Genomic DNA, 17,170 nt, shown 5'->3' with positions numbered 1-17,170 from the left:
GATTTTTATTTCTAAATTATACTTGAAGCTTGGCTGAATTTATAAATTCACAGCTTTGTTTATGTGCTCCACTAGCTTAAGGTCTGAAGCTCCCAGTCTGAAAAAATTTGAATGGGTCATCCATCTCAATTTATCAGACCAAGAGCTACAGACCAGTGGCTAATGCTCTATACTGCAGGTCTGCAGCTCCTAGTCAGTAAAAATTTGTATGGACGACCTGGGATGTCCATCCAAATTTTTCAGACCAGAAGCTCCAGACCATGGACTTTAGAGAATAGTGTTTATTTGGAGAAATTGATAAAAATAACCACACATTGTTTTTTCTCAGATTTATTATTGCCTATTAACAATTATGAATATTGGGTTTTGGAATCTACAATATGTTGCAAATATTAAGCACTCTGTAGGAACTACACTCATGTTCAATTTGCACAAGAAGTATTGGGTTTTCCTTTACACGTGGTAATCCAAGGCCTTTAAGTTTTGGTAATGACTATTCATAGTGCATACCACACATGTAATGTACAGTAATTGAGGTTTTGTGTTTGTAATTACTTACTTTAAAGACAGCAAGACTGCTGATGAGGAGAGAATGACCATGGGTAGGAGACAGTAGCCCAGAACACTGACCACGCAGCCCACAGAGACCCCAGTCAGACTCATCATGTTCAGCAGGAAGTACATCGCCATGCAGCCCACCACACCGATCCCGTAGATGTAGCCAAACTGTAGCTTGCCACACTGTTCAAAGATAAAACAAAAAGAAATAAAAATTAATTCAAGTTTATATAATCTGGTATGAGAGTATTTTAAAACAGTATTGGTATTGCAAACATTTGGAGATTATTTAATTGTGTGTGGAAGATCAAATCTATCTCTCAACTGGTTCTTGATCATACTGACAATTACATAATGTTCTTTAAATCAAAGTTAAAACTAAAATAGAATTTACCAGCATTAGAGAACCCCCAAAAGCCAGACAGAAAACAAGAGGCCCTGCTAAATCTGTGTCCTGCATCATGTCATGTTCAGCTGCTTTGAATGGGTTTAAAACAGCTAATGTCTACAAAAAAAAGAACAATTGATTTATCTCCCTTATAATAGCATTTTTAAACACAGACGATCTTTTGGGAAATATTCACATCATATAAATATCTTGAAAACTCAAAAATTGTTGGTTCATAAAATTTGTTGTATAGGAAGGAAGTCTTGCTCCTCTGTAGCTGTCTTTTTGATAGCTGATTAATAATATGGAGCTTCCACAATTGATTGCATATTGTGCTGCAGCTAGCTTATCAAATCCAAAAAGCATTATAAATTTTCCATTTCTACAACATTGGGTGAATTTGAGAAACGAGAGGTACTGTGAGCAAGCTCTCAAATGATATTATACTAAGAAAATATATTTACACCAGTATTTTTTCATAAAAAGGCACTCCTTTTTGTCTAGTGACCTTGAACTTGCACAAATTACTAAAGCTGGTCAGGGCACATTTTTTTAAGGCCACAGGCAATCTTTGTGTCAAGTTTTAGCTTCTTATCAATTTGCTTCACAAGATATGACCTAGACAGGAATTATGCATTTATTTTACAGTGACAATGAACTTGCACAAATGACCTTGAGTCAAAATCAAAACACACCCTCAGGTCAGGTCATAAGCAATCTTTATAAGCAGTAGGAATTTAGGAACTTCCAATGTTTCTCCATACGAAAGCTAAACACCAAACACAGATTATGCATTTTTCCTTCAAGTAACATTGATCTTGTTCAAATGACCTTGGGTAAAAATCATGACCTTCCTCGAGTCTTTTTATGAAGTAACAGATTTTAAAGAAAGATATGGAACTATATATGAATGCACATACAGACAGATGGACAAGGAGATTCCTTTATAACACACCCCCCCCCCTCCAACTTTGATTGTGGTGGGGCATAAAAATTCACTTCTGAATCAATTTTGTTGAGTATTAAATCTCGTTTAGTACCAACATGGATATAGTGAAATCTTGGATACAGTGAAGTTTTTTTGAGTCCCTGGTAAAATTCTGAACAAATCTTTGCAAAATTTTACGGTCTCAATGAATTCATATACATGAAGTATGAATTTGCAGATATAAAGAACGGAATTTGAGTCCTAGCTGTAGCACTGAATAATAACGAAATTACACAATTTTATATCTAATTTCTTTTACAGGTTAAAAAGTTTGCACTGCAATTTAATAAAATAATTTGAATGAATTTATTTTCACATAAATTCTTCAATTTACAATTCGATTATTAAAGGTTTCAAAAGAAAGTATTTTCATTCCAAGCCTCAATTAGCAAAAATTGTAGTCTATTAATATGAAAAATGTAAATCAGCATAGTAAATTAACTTTTAATTAGTTATTACTACGAATTTGTTCTACGGATATAACGAATTACAGATCGATAAAAAGAAGAAAATCCATTTCTACCTAGGACTTCGCTATAAGGCGAATTTTACTGTCGAATTGTGGTTTAATTCATTAATATTCAAGGGTATCAATTTTCGTGGATAAAGTGAATATCACAGTTTCAAGGATACATAAATTAATGGCTAATGACGTTATCAATACAAAATGTAATAATAAGTTGCACTTCAATGAACATTTGACTCTGTGGATCAACTTAACAACAGAATCCACGAAAATTGGTATTCAATGAATACATGTATTGGTGAAACTACAGTACCATATTACAAAATAAATGTCACTGTGACAATCATTCACTCTGTTCATTTTCTAATTATCACAAACAAGTGGTCTTTTTGATGTGTGTTTGCCATTAATCGATTGAAAATACTTTGTCGAGATGTGGGTAAAGCTCCAAATGACTACCTGAGTATTTAGAACATACTGAATATTTAAATATTCAGGGATAGTTTTCCCATTACCAGCATCAGGAAATAGAAAAAATCTTGGATGTTTTTTTTCCATCTGGTTTCCGTGCAAAGTCTGCTGGCTGTTAATATTTTGTGTGAATGTTAGTCACATGATTATTTCCAAGCTGTCTTCTGCTAAGATCAATAAAGCTGTTTGTCTCAGTTCTGTTGCAATACAGTGAATGACAAAAAGGCTAATCTGGAGTAAAAATACCAACACAAGTCATGTCTGCTATCACATCGACTTGTTACATGATAAATGGAAAATAATGCTTTAAATATCTGTCATTTGTTTGGTTTGGGACTTTGTGGTAAAAGAAGACTGAATGGTTTGATAAGTCTGAAATCCACAGACGCTCTAGTCAATGACAGTTCACAGACCTGCTGATAGGCCCTATATACACCTTTAGCTGCTGTTGGACAGGACAAGAGTCTCTCTCACACTGGTATGTACACACTTATTATTCACTATCTGTTATCACCAGCAAACATCAAAAGATAACAACAATGCAGTCAGTAGCTCAGGTGTCATTTGTGGTTAAATAGATTCACACGCAACTTCACAACACTAGACACATGATTATAAATCTCCTGTGTCTGTCCCATTGGTTCTGTTCTTTCAGAACCAAGTCATATAATATTGTGAAATCATTATACTTGGAATTTGGTTTAGTTTTAAAAATACATGAACCGTCTCGACCTCCTTTAAATTAATTTCAGATACTCTCTCTCTCTCTCTCTCTCTCTCTCTCTCTCTCTCTCACACACACACACACACACACACTCACAATAGAAATTAACACACCAAGAATGAAGGATTTCAGTGTTTTAATATATAAAAGGCTGAGCACTGGTCATTCTCTTGTTCTGGTGGAAGAATTAAGAATTTTTCTAACCTGGTGGCGTTTTACATCCAAACATTTCACCTGCCAAATGGTACACAAAGCCAACATCAAACATACAGGTTCTATACCAGGATAAAGAGTTTTTCAAAAACTAAATGTTCTTCCAAGTTTACATAGTAAATACCATAAATTGATAATACCAACATTCAGTTCAACAGTGAAATGATTTGAAGTATTTCAGAATGTGTGTGACATTTTTTCAAACATGCTAGCATACTAAGTGGCTGATGAGATAATTAGAACTCATTTTCATAAAGTTTCAAGATTTTGATCTAACTAAGTATGTAACTATGTAAATGTAAAAAGAATCTGATTATACCTGTATATGATTAGACTCATGATAAAAAGGACTCAAAGTAATCTCGGCATTATTCTGTAACCCAGTAAACAAATCAAGAAATCCACATATTTTCATCATGGATCACCATCAATCCTGTTGATATCAATATTGACCAATGTGCTCATGTACAGACTTAATGGGATATGAATACACATTAGTTTACAGTACTATCAGAGAGCAAACACCACATTGATTGAGAATATTGCTGTGATATATCATTTGACCATCACATGTGTGTATATATATGTGCCAATTTGGTCGACTAAAGCCACTCCAAGTATAGACAAAATCAGACAGTTGTATGCTAAGTCCAATGGTGTTTAGTTTGTTTGGTGTTTGTTTTGTTTTGTTGTTTTACCTGCATGTCTTATTAGTTTCAAAAAAGAACTGGATCAAACTAATTCACATTTGGCCTATATCATGAAGAAGATCAATAAGTTAGTATTACAGATATTACAGAGGTCAATTTATGCCTGTTGTTGGTAAATAATAAATGGTAGAAAAAATTAACCAATAACACAGAGGGTGTCCATTAATTTACAGTTGGTTGTTTGATAGTGATACAAAAGTTCACACTATCCTGGTAGTGTTTGTGTCCAACAATTTTCTCTGTCACTGTTAATTTGAGGCAGTGGGTCCCAGCTGGATCCTAATGCTCGCCTATAATGAGCTGATCTCCTCCTGCCACCAACATTATGTGCACAACTTGCAGGGTCAAGCCAAGCACAGTTTTCTTGTAAAGGAAAATAAAACTGTCATTGTTCTAGTGGAGAAAAAAACCCATACCAGCTAGTCTGTGTTGAAGTATTCATGATTCATAGTTAGACAAACTGCCTTTGAATGACAATTTGAAAGGATTTAGCATACACTACAGCTGGATTTTGCTGGGAAATAGACTGTGTTCTTGTTACTAATGTGAAGGTGTGTTTCCAAGTTATTTCTTTCTTTACTTATAATATATGTTGAATTTATCTCATTTTGCATAAAAAACACAGGTAAGTTTTGATAAGAGTTCTAGACAAATTAAACTATGTGTTAAATACTGTGGTTTATTTAAAATACCCAAACAAAAAAGCATTATAGTAATGTTGTATGGGAGACTACTTTGTCTACATTCTTTATTTTGTTTTCGGATTATGGCGTCTAGCACAAATAACTAGAATGCAAACATAACACATGTGCAGTGATATAATTCCGATAAGCTGCAAAATCTTTTCATGACCTGTTTTACATTCATAACTTGTGATCTTTTTAAATTCCTGTCTGCAAGAGTGTATCTTATCTGAAAATCTGCTTTAAGATATGAACATGAAGAACTGATATCACAATGATATATGCACATGAACTGATCGCATGACACCTCTGTTATTCTATCCCACACATCCGTTTTTAGCCAATCATTGTTCCTATATTTAGCAGTAGACCTTTCTGAAGTGCCTCATTAGTTTTTTTTCACCAAGCCTTTCATTGATCCCCTACTGTTATTACACATCAAATCTGTGACAGACTTGAACAGAGCTTGGGAACTCCTGCAGTGATGTCGATATGTAACAGTATTGATCAGGGCATTCCTCTAATACTTGTATGTAGGTCTACATTTTACCGATCACCACTGTGAAGAGCAGGTGCTTGGAGTGCTTAGTGTCTTTAAAAGGAAATATTGATTCTCTTTTTCACACCACCATTCACTTTTGCCAATGATCTGGCATTTTCATTTCCTTCAGTCAGTGGAATATACACAAACAATATTGCATTGTACAATTCTGGTAAGTTTTTCTGGATTTTTTTTTTTTAACTTTTTACATTAAATTTACTGCAAATGTCAAATTGGGCAATGATTTTACTGAGCAAAATAATACTTAAAGTGTATATGCATGTACAATTGGGACTCAAAATAACAACGCTGGCAAATTATCAAGAACTCCCATTTCCCTTGGAGTTCTTACATAAGTACTAGCTGGTGTGTATTACTTAAGTTCCACTAAACCATTATTTCTCTTTTAATCATCTTTTTGAACATATTTTTACTTCAAAGATCTTTTACTATAAATGGCAATATTTATATAAATGGACCATATACTTTCTTTAATCTATCACCTGTACTAAGGATAGGCTTATAAATAATCTTACTTATAGAAAAACACTTGTGAAATGATATGTAGAAATAAGCCTCATTAAATGGCCAGTTCTTGGATAAGAAATGTATTATATAAGCAAGCGTTTCAAATTGATTACTACTAAATAATGATCAAGTTGCTGCTGTCTTCCAAATTGCTCTTATGAAAGCAAAATTTTAAACTTTTCATTATTTGACTATATAGATATATTTATTTAAAAGCTAGGTTCTGTACAAACATGCCAGAAACTCAATTAAAATTTCAACATAGAATATTAATGGCTGCACTGTTCATTGAACGATTCATAAACCTGCATAAAAAAAACCTGTAGACCGGCATATGTCATGCAGAACCAATTTCCATTCTCCGACAACACTTGCCAATCCAATTTATTGATCTTAAAGAGAAAAGTACAACCCATGTAGGCTTAAAGCAAAAACCTGGTGCAATCATTCTACCTGTATTATAGGGGTGTGTGTAATGTTCTGCAGCACTCAATGTCAATTTCTATATTCTCTTAATTTGAGAAGTGAAAATGCATTGCCTATACATCTATGTAGGCTATGCCTGTCCACTTCTCAAAAGAGAATATCCACTTCTACAGATTGATATATTTTGTGTTTGTGTTTGTGTAAAACTGTCTTGTGTAGCAACTTTTAGTTTTAAACACCTGAAATATACAATAAGCTTGGGGACAATATCATTTGTTATTCAAACATTCATAACTTTAAACACCACGCATGCATTGCTATAAGCTGTGGCCAACATGGGACTGGTTGTCTGAGATGAATGGGAGGATTATGAGGTTGTCCCAAAAATGCATGAAGTTGGGTTTGGAAATGAAGTTTCAACTTTTATCACACAAGAGACAGGTGCAAAGCCTTAATAAGTCCATGCAAGGTCATAAACTTATAGCCAGAAGAAATATCCAGTGGCAGGATTAATTAACATAATTCTCACAAATTCTACACAAACGCCTGAATTAAACAATTGCTTCATTGTAGCTCTCCTATTGGGGTTGTATGAATATTGGCAGATTTAGATAAAGGTCAAAACATTGACCATGTGGACTCTTGTCAATTTATTTCACCTGAAGGCAGGTAGCTAGCTGTTGGAGAGGTTCTTTACACTAAGATATGAAAAAGATAATGGATTTCTATCGCTGATCTATTGCTGGAGCAAAGCACATTGAAAAATTTATGACCTCTGTCCATGTCTGTTTGTGGCTGGTGAAATACCATTCCAATTTTTTTATGTGGACTACTTGTCAATTCATTGGTGGTAAGTTAGAGTTTTTGCTTAATATGAGTGTCATTAACCACTCTTTCATTTTGTGAATGTGTTTGTCAGAGAGAGGTTATCAAAGTTCATGTCTGTGCTATTCTTAATAATTTAGTGCAATGTCCTGCTGGTTATGATATTGAATGCATCCCCCACTAACAAAAGAATGAAATTAACTGGTATTCCATTCTATAATGGATGCCAGATACCTTGTAATTTTGATGTTGTTTTTGTAATGCTTACCAAATGACATCATCAATTTAAGCCAATTTTCTCTTCTGCCTGTCAGAGAGAAACGTGGGTAACTATCCCATGTACAACAATTTAATAATTCAATTAGTTGTTACAAAGAACTTATCTTCTAACTATTGTAAGGACTGCTGACATGTCTTTCATCAGGTATCAATGGCCGCTAGCATGAACTGTAACCTTTCTACAGAATGCTGTGGTGAATATTTACATTTTCTCTTCGGGTAGCATTTAAAGTAAAAGGTTAAGATGGATTACGATTGAATCTGTTTGTTGGAGGTTTCTGTCCCTCAATAAGATCTCAATACATAACCTGTTATTATAGCACTAGCTACTAAGTAATCCCTCACACTTGACAGAAAAGAAGACTAAGAACGATTTAATACCTGACACAAGAACATGGCTGTCCTTTAAAGAAATCTTCAAATATTTGTACAGATTTACTTTACAGCTTGTTTACTCCATGTTATTCACATGAAATGTCTGCTTTACTCTAACAAAAATCCATCTCAATACAAATTTGTTGTTAAAATGAATTTAAAATATATCCTGATGTGACATGTAATCATAACAGACAAATAATTAAGACTTCTCTCTGTAAAATGAAATTAATATAACAATTAAAGCATCTTTGCAAATACCATGATTAATTTCACCACCATTCCATTCTGTAATTAACGGAGGAAATTGAGGTTTTCTTTAGACCCACATATCAATCATGTAGAGGTTACAGCCTATCAATCATTCAAGATGGCCAATATTATGACCAATTATGTCAGTTGATTACAACATACCAGAAGATGGCATGCAGGACATTCACTGCCTATGTATAGACCAAGAATTGATAAAATGTTTAAAACTGATAAATAGTTAGATGGACAATTCATCATCTGCTTATGTGCACAGTACTGTTTCAATAATAAAACTACATGATCTCAAGATAAACACCCTTCACAAAAGTAATAAACAGTAGCATGCAAAATGTAATTGTTTTTGTTGTTTTACTGCTTTTAGCAAGCTAAGTTATGGTTTGATTGTTAACTCTAGTTTTCAGACAACATGGTTATGAATTGTGAATATTGTGTAATTTTCTCTTGTATGCTTTTAGTTTCTACATCAAAGTTTTATTCCAGTGTATGTATGTTTAATGAAATAAAAATGTTCAAGTTAACAATAAAGAAAATTCAAACACTCTGGTTACTAAGAACTTCGATGCCATGTTGAACTGTTCCTGTGTTTCATCTTCAAAACAATCTTTTCCTCTAGCTTAATCTTTCAATCCTCCCTATTTAACGTACACATACAAAATTAATGGCGACAAATTTTGACAATAGTAAAATCTTCAATGCTTCATTGATTTTTAGGAGTCTTATTTGACTTTACTTCTGTTTATTGCTGAATAAAGGCTTTCGATTTTGGCCAGAATGTCTACATTTGGTGTGAAATACTGGAGTTTGTTGACTTCGATTACAATGCTATTTATGTCTGTGTGTTATGAAGGAGCTTGCTGTAATACAACGTTTGTTGTTGACTCATTCTAAACTTTCAGAGCTTTAGATGAGTGATTTTATAATTCTTGGAGTACCAACAAAATTTTAATTTTTACTGCATCATTACAATGACCTAGTATGTAAGAGTGCATGGAAAGGTATACATGGTTCAGTTAGTTGTCAGACTTTAAAAGGAGCAGAGGAGATAGTATTTATTGTCAAATGTGTAAGCACAAGTACAGAAGGACAAAACATTTCAGATGGTTGGTAGAGAAAGCAGATGTCTTATCACACAATCTAACATCAGAGGTAAGTCTGTGCAATTTGACAGCAAGCTGAAGAGTTTGCTCTCTCATGGCACATTCATACACTTGCCAGGTAAATAACACATTCTCTTTTATAAAGTCATGTAAACTTCCAGTCATATGGTTATCTATAAAGTGTGGACTATCTTTACAAGGAAATAGTATTTACCTGTTATTATCTGTGAGAGTGATCATGGTTACATTTTTGTTTTTATGAAAGAGTCCTTAGAGGTAAGAAACTTTCGGTTGTCATGCTATAATATTGAATTAGTCTGACATAATGACTGCTTATCTTAATCAATTACACAACACCTACAAGAGAATGACTGAATCCCTTTCAATAACAAGCTGTCTCCATCAGATAGTAAGTCTGCATAGAACAGACCCTCTGGGCTACAGTACTACCAAAGTAGGTAGGATTAATTTAGTATAGAAATAAGGAGCTACCTCTTGTCTAGAAAGCAGAATATGATTAAAGAAGGTGTGTGAATTAGCAGGTATTTAAATAGAAAGCTTCATTTTAACAGGTGAATGCATTTTCACCTTAGACAACCAGTCACGCTAGCTGCAGCAATTGAACAATGAAAGTGAATTTAAATTCCAACAACTGTTAACCATTTGATTATTTCCAATTCACTGCTCTAACAAATATAGCTCTTTTTATGGAATATTTTCTTTATGTTTTGAGGTAAGTATTAGATTGGTCATCAAAATAATTAGCGTCAGAGTAAAGGGAGAAAAATAACTTGGTAGATTGCCATAAATCTTATGTATGTCACTTTTCATGACATACAAGTTGACACCTTTATAGAAGGCTTTTATGTTGCAGATATCTACATAAAAAAAGGATTTTATCAGTGATAAGAAAATAATTTTTTAATCATACCTGTACTAGTGGGATTCGTAAGATTTAACAAAGAGTTATACAGTTCTCACTTTATCAAGATTGGAATGAATTATTCTTGGATAACAAAAATGTTTGACACTATCAAGCTTATAAATCACATATACCGGTAAGTTAACATCAGTGTAGTTCTTGACATGTATTGCTGAATAGGTTTCCCCTCTTTAAAATGCCTATGAAAGTGAATTTGCATTAGTCATACTGTTATCTTTATTCATATGAACATTATATTAATTAGAATGAAAATAACCATGATAATGGTGAGGTATGGTAAAATGACATTATTAAAACCATAACATTATAGTAATGTGTGTCCAATAGAGAAAGTTTTAGAGTAGGTTCTAGTACAATTATAATTTCCTTCTTTGAAAATATTCTAATGAACTACGTAAATAAGAATGTACACCTATTTTTTTAAGAGGTACAGCACATCATGAAAAAAATAGCTTAATTGTTAAAACAAATAGGAGTAGTCATTACTACAAGTGATGCAATTTGTCAAGCAATTTCTGAAGTGCAGGAAACCCCTGTACAAAAGTCAATTTGATCCCTAAAGCAGCAGGGTTTACAAGTCATTCTCAAACCACCTAGTAAAGCATTCCCTGGGGGCCTTTCTGACCCAGCCGATTATGATTCATAAAATTATAGTAATGATGTTTTTGGCGACATTTCTGAATTTTCTAACCACTTTTCCTTCACAAATTTATGCTGGTATATTTCTTATTTCAACAATCAGGTATGAAAATATCTAAAAATCATTTTTTATATGGATACTAAAACTTGTAATTGCATGAAGGGGAATGGAATGGGGGAGTCTTAATCTTGTCTATAAACTTTGATAACTACATTTACTTCTAGATATGACTGTGTGATAACGTTGTAATGATAACAATCATGTAAATAAATGTTTTTTACTTTGTCGGATAAATCAATGACTCCAATATATTTTGGTATTGCACACCTGTTTTTTTTTATAAAAAAGGATTGGTTCTCTTCCTTCAGCAAAGGTGCTTTAATGTTCTATTCTTTGTCCTATATCGTGCTGACAAACTGTACCTAAATAACCCCAACAAAATGCAAATGAGATTGCTTGATGATGTCAGAGTAAACATTAACATGCACACAAGCTTATCTTCCGTTTTACACCATACCTCTCTGTCTAGGTAGCAGTCCAAGGTAAAACTTTACCTGGAAAATTACATAACTTCGTTCAAAATTTGAATATTACTGGTTTGAAGATTTTTTGTTAAGACAGTGAGTATCATTTTTTGTTCTTTAACATGAAATGTAAAACGTTTTATTGTTCAAATATTAAAGAATTGTACTATATTAATACCGTTCTTGGTGTGTTTGTTAATGATGAAGTTGATGAAATACCATTTTAAAATGATAACTAAATTGATACATCACCCCTCTCTCTCTCTCTCTCTCTCTCTCTCTCTCTCTCTCTCTCTCTCTCTCAGCTGTTGATAAAAAGTGCAGTTTTCATCTTTTTTCAATAATTCATATTATTTTTGATTGATTTTATCTCTGAATTATTTTATGATCTAACGGTATTTCATAATTTACTAACACAACTGGGTAGTTTAAATTATAATTGATAACCCCTGCCAGGAAACTGGCTAATTTTCAATACCTTATTTTTAATAAAGGAGGTGTGTGTATGTGTCTTAAGAAATACATTGCAAGTGATTTATATATAATTTTTTTAAATTCAAATAAAAGACGTCCAAAACACATTTATATATATATCAATGTGGCTGTGTTTAAATGCCTTTAGCTAGACTGTTCTGCTCAACAGGTCAATTAAATTACTTTTATTTATGTTAAAGAAAGAATTTTCAACACTGAATATGCTAAATTGCACGTTAACACCTAGGATATATGGATTTCTTCTCTGTAGGAGAATGTAATTTTTACCTGCTCATTTAAATGTCACCGTCAACCATCATTGTCTAGACTTCAACAAACGCATAATCCTGCATTAATAACCATACTTGTCAAGTTTTCAGAGTCCTTACACATTTAATTTCAATGTTAACATCTATGTTTGTGTTTTAAGACGGAAATGCAAATTTTCATTTGCCGTAAAACATGAAGGGTTGTGCAGTTTGTGCACAGGTTTAAATATTGTCAGCCAAAGAAACTGAGTTTTTCATTTATACATGTAGATAGGAAACCCACAGGATATAAGGTTATAAAACATGCTGTTTTGAGGATTTTCACTCATGATTTCCACTTTATTCAAAAGATAAGGCCTTACTACAAGAAGGCAGATTTCTATAATTAAATCTAATTACCTATTCAGTAGGTTTTTACGTATATGTGTTTAATTGTTTTCTTCAGGGCAATATTGAGGAGGACAGATTCCAATTCTCTACCTGAACTGATGCTGATCATTATCTAACGTAAGTTAAGTTTACATAAAATAAATGAACATTAACATATTTTGAGGAACCTAACAGACATGATCAATTCCAAACAAAACCACGATAAACTCTAAGTCTGGCCACATGTGGAGTTACAGAATTTCCCCCTGTGAGCCATTAAAAAGTTCCATTTTATCCTCACAGATGCTGCTCAAGATTATTATGCCTTTCATTATGTTTATATATCTGTTTTTAGGACTTCCCCACAAAGAAAAGCTTTTCTACTGCAAGTAAATTGGGCATCAAATTAACAGTCTTCTATAGAATAAACATTGTCATTACAGACAAAAAAAAAAAAACCATAGACATTCTGAAGAACCTGCTTTATCCATTTTCCAGGCTTAGTGTCTACTGAAGTCTAAAGGAATTTTTCTGAGCATTGGAGACTTGGCGAACCATTGATCACTATATTCCACAGCACACATTCCCATGGTGACAGTGACCAGAGTTCACTCTAATATCACTGAATGAATATCAAAACACTATGCACGGATCAATTCTCCTTTAGACCATGGGAAGACTCAGACTGGGAGGATAAGCAGACTGGATATCATTTCAAGCAAACCGTGTCAGTCCATGGGTGTGAAGTTGTGAATGTTTTTACCACATGTTACTGGTTACTGTGTGTGTAGTTTCATCCATCAACAGATATTTTTAGGTGATTTCAGTAACAAGTGAATTTGATCACGTTTCACAGGTGTGAATGCATGATGTTCCAGAAGAAGATGAAATAGTGTGTATAATGCTGGATGTTAGGATTTCTTCTTTCTGGATGATTACAAACTCCCCTGGCATTCGATCATTATAGAACAATGCTACATTGTTCACTGGATTATAATTAACCAAAAACAAGATGGAGTTTAACACTCAAATCGTTATTTTCATTGTGAGGATTGTATCATTCTTTGTGATGCAAGTTCCTCTCTCTATAGGACATGATTGCGATGTCACATATGGAGCTGACATGATGGCTAACTGTAGTTCAAGAGATTTGAACTTTATTCCTTATGACCTACAACACAACATTGCAAAACTGGATTTACACAGCAACCACCTTGGCATCATTGACGAAAACGCATTTGTCAAATATGATCAGCTTTACTCCATAAATCTAGAAAATAACTCTTTAACTGAAGTGAAAAACAATGCCTTTCTGCGTCTCAAGAAACTAAAATACTTGAATTTATCTCGAAATAAATTAAAAAGTGTGCCTTCAGGAGCATTTAAAGACTTGTCTTCTTTGCTCTTATTGAATTTACGTGGAAATATGATCTCAGTCATAGAAGACGGTGCATTTGTGAAACTTCATTCTCTTGCAGAACTTCATTTGGATGGAAATTATATTGAATTGATTGCACCTGATGCCTTTAAAGGATTGAACTTTCTTCAAGTCATGAATCTACAAAATAATGCCCTAAAAACATTATCAGAAGGGGTAGTGAAACACCTGACACATCGTATGAAAGAATGGAGATTACACAGTAATCCTTGGTATTGCGACTGCAAGATCCGTTGGTTTTACTCTTATTTGATGGAAAGTAAAAGTTTTGATTTATCATGGAAGTTTGGTAAAAATGAGCCAAAGTGTAATGGACCCCCAATAGTGAAAGACCAACTCTTCTCTCAACTAAACCAAAGTTTCTTTGTCTGCCAAATAGAAATGTATTCAAGTGGTCATCAGAAAGAAACCTCTCTTGGAGAAAATGTAGATTTATTCTGCAAGTATTTTTCAAACCCATTTATTCAGCCAGTATGGTTAAAAAATGAAGAAATTCTCAGTCCTTCCAAAGATAAAGTAGTTATTCAGACGACTGGACAAGAAACTGTAACAAGTATTCTAAGCATCAAAAACTTCCAGTATTCAGATATAGGAGATTACAAGTGTTTTCTGGAAAATGCAAGGGGGTCAAAATTTATTCAATACTCTTTATCAATCCCCGGGGTGGATCTAGAAAATTTACCCACAACCCCTGAAAATTCTTCCCTCCAACCTCTAGCTATTTCTGAATCTCAGAGCAGTGACCGAAGCCTGGACCAACAAACTATAGTTATAATTGTGTCTGCAGTTTGTGGATTTATTTTTATGTGTATTATCCTGGGATTTATTATTTATATCTGTGTCCGAGTTAAGCGCAAAAAGAGGTTACTGAAAGAAGAGCGGAGTCTGACTTTTAAAGAACATCTTAAAACAACAATCCTCAATGAATCTAACATTAGAGAATCTAAAAGTGATTTGAAACTTGAGACAACAAATGTGGAAGAAAAGTCAATAGAAAAAGAACCTTTGAATGATGTGGAGGCAGAAGAAAGAAACGACATCAATACATATGTCTCATTCAAGCCTGAATATCCAGAAACAGAGGACCAATTCTATTCTGGTACAAATACAAACAGAACCAAAGAAAGTGATAGTTCCAACTGTGAATCTACCTCTCCATTATTAGACAACTTTTCCCCCATTAAAAGCGATTCTTATGATCCACTGTTTGAATCTACACCACATTCATTTTATAACATGCCAAAAGCTAGCACTTTGAATTCTAGGTATCTGAATTCAGAGAGTTCGTATGACACTTACTTGTCGTACACCCCCTACAGTACCCTGTCACATACAGGCCCATATTCCCTGCCACCTCATGGACACATAGTGGGCGCTCTGCCTAGCAAGAGAACTAGTGTGTCAGCAGGTTACTTAAACTCTATACCTCCTAAAAAGCCACCACGCTTATTCCACTCAAGGGATAATATGTCTCTTACATCGCAAAACTCTCAAACAAGTGACTTAGGTGAACAACAATTTAAATTGTCTTTGCCTAAACCTGGAACAGTGGACAGCTATGGGACAGCTGTGTGAAGTTGTCTGCTCTTTACCTGCCAAAATGTAGTTCATGATTTATACCAAAGTACTCTTTTGTCACATGTTCTTGAGAAATATTCTATTAGTGCAATGGAAAACTGTTACAAAAGTATTGATATTGTAGATGAGCTGATTTAATAATCTTCATTTATATTCACAGAAGTATAAATGCATGATCCATTTTTATAAAAAATGTGTGTGTACATTCCATTTGAATTTATCAGTTGTTGAAATTTTATAAAGAGAGAAAAAAAAAAGGAAAAGCAAAATTTCAGATGAAAATGTCTTCTTGTGCTCTACAAAAATACTTAAAGCTGCACTAGGTGACGCATAAAAATTTACTATATGTTGGCATCTTTTCAAGTTAATTACCTTAGGATGTGTTTTATCTTTCAATATTTAGGTGGATATTTACATATCAGGCCTGGAGCTTCAGATGCTGCTGTTTTTATAAAAATGTGATGAGTTGACCAATTTCATCTGCCAATTCTTTTTGTGGTTCATGGAAACATTGCTTTCACTTCATAAACATTTGTGTTCTTTTCAGTGAAAAAATAAGCTAGCTTTTGGGGCTTTTGTCTTGGCTGTGTTCATGTTACACAGTGCTTTGTAATGCATGCATATTGTACATATAGTGCTAAGTTTTTATTGAGTTGCAATAGTAGAACTTCTGACACAGAGAATTTATTCATAGACATTTCAACTGAAGAAGATGTCAGAACACTATCTTTAATAACAATGAACAAATCTATGGTAGTAGACAATATATGCTACATGTACCTAAGTGGAGCTATTGTTTTACTTAATTTACATGTACAGCAGTGTTTCCCAATACTTATAATCCTATGTGTATTAGTTTTACAGAATGCTCAATTTTGGTCAAAATAAATTTAGCTTGTTTTTAGATTATCTTCTTTATTTTTTGTTGTCAATTATTTGGCTTCATCTGCTGTTCATCACATACACTGTGGAATCATTAGATTTCGTGGTGGCTCAATTTTTGTGGAATTCGTGGGTACCTTTCATCCTTCACAAATTAATTAATTAGGGTAATAAAGTCATATTTCTTTTGTAGGTTTAAGAGAATACACGAAATTACGTCCCCACAAACCTGTAAAATTTAAGCAATCAAAGAAAATTCGCCCCCACGAAAATTAATGATTCCACAAGTATTCAAACTTGTATTACCACTATTTATGGGAAGATCACCCAATTCCTATTATATTTAAATAGAGCAATATTACTAAAATTCTTTAACTTTAGTTTATCTTGAAGAGAATTAATAAACAGGTTTTTCAATAATTCTTTTCCACATGACAAATTGGCTTTTTGTGAAGCATCAAACATGAAATTGATTTTACTATTACCATTAATTTTAAAACAGAGGAAA

General features: G+C 33.4%; 2 protein-coding genes across 17 annotated transcripts in view; one reads left to right on the top strand and one right to left on the bottom strand.

Annotated features, from left to right (window-relative positions):
- The window catches only part of LOC105348343 (protein YIPF5), a 33,274-nt gene that overhangs the window by 1,500 nt on the left and 14,604 nt on the right, over nucleotides 1-17,170 (bottom strand). For both annotated transcript variants that reach the window (XM_011457719.4, XM_034446381.2), the window contains exons 5-6: nucleotides 953-1,063; nucleotides 560-741 (exon numbers count right to left, since the gene is read on the bottom strand). In XM_011457719.4, the coding sequence (XP_011456021.3) occupies nucleotides 560-741; nucleotides 953-1,063 (293 nt within the window). The remainder of the gene's footprint in view (nucleotides 1-559; nucleotides 742-952; nucleotides 1,064-17,170) is intronic.
- LOC105348341 (leucine-rich repeat-containing protein 24) lies at nucleotides 3,040-16,684 on the top strand. Of its 15 annotated transcripts, none has more exons than XM_066076360.1 (4): nucleotides 3,040-3,349; nucleotides 12,841-12,902; nucleotides 13,120-13,149; nucleotides 13,263-16,684. In XM_066076360.1, exon 4 carries the CDS (start codon nucleotides 13,777-13,779, stop codon nucleotides 15,775-15,777), a length of 2,001 nt encoding a protein of 666 aa, XP_065932432.1. In that variant the 5' UTR covers nucleotides 3,040-3,349; nucleotides 12,841-12,902; nucleotides 13,120-13,149; nucleotides 13,263-13,776; the 3' UTR covers nucleotides 15,778-16,684. The 15 variants fall into 15 exon arrangements, with proteins under 15 accessions (XP_065932432.1, XP_011456014.3, XP_019917921.3 ...); XM_066076358.1 differs by lacking the exon at nucleotides 3,040-3,349 and adding an exon at nucleotides 5,501-5,914; XM_066076362.1 differs by lacking the exon at nucleotides 3,040-3,349 and adding an exon at nucleotides 7,278-7,546.

Source organism: Magallana gigas, chromosome 2 (genome assembly GCF_963853765.1).
Source record: "Magallana gigas chromosome 2, xbMagGiga1.1, whole genome shotgun sequence".
Taxonomy (NCBI): domain Eukaryota; kingdom Metazoa; phylum Mollusca; class Bivalvia; order Ostreida; family Ostreidae; genus Magallana; species Magallana gigas.
The sequence above is the reverse complement of the archived record's forward strand: the minus strand, read 5'-3'. Positions and strand labels throughout refer to the sequence as shown.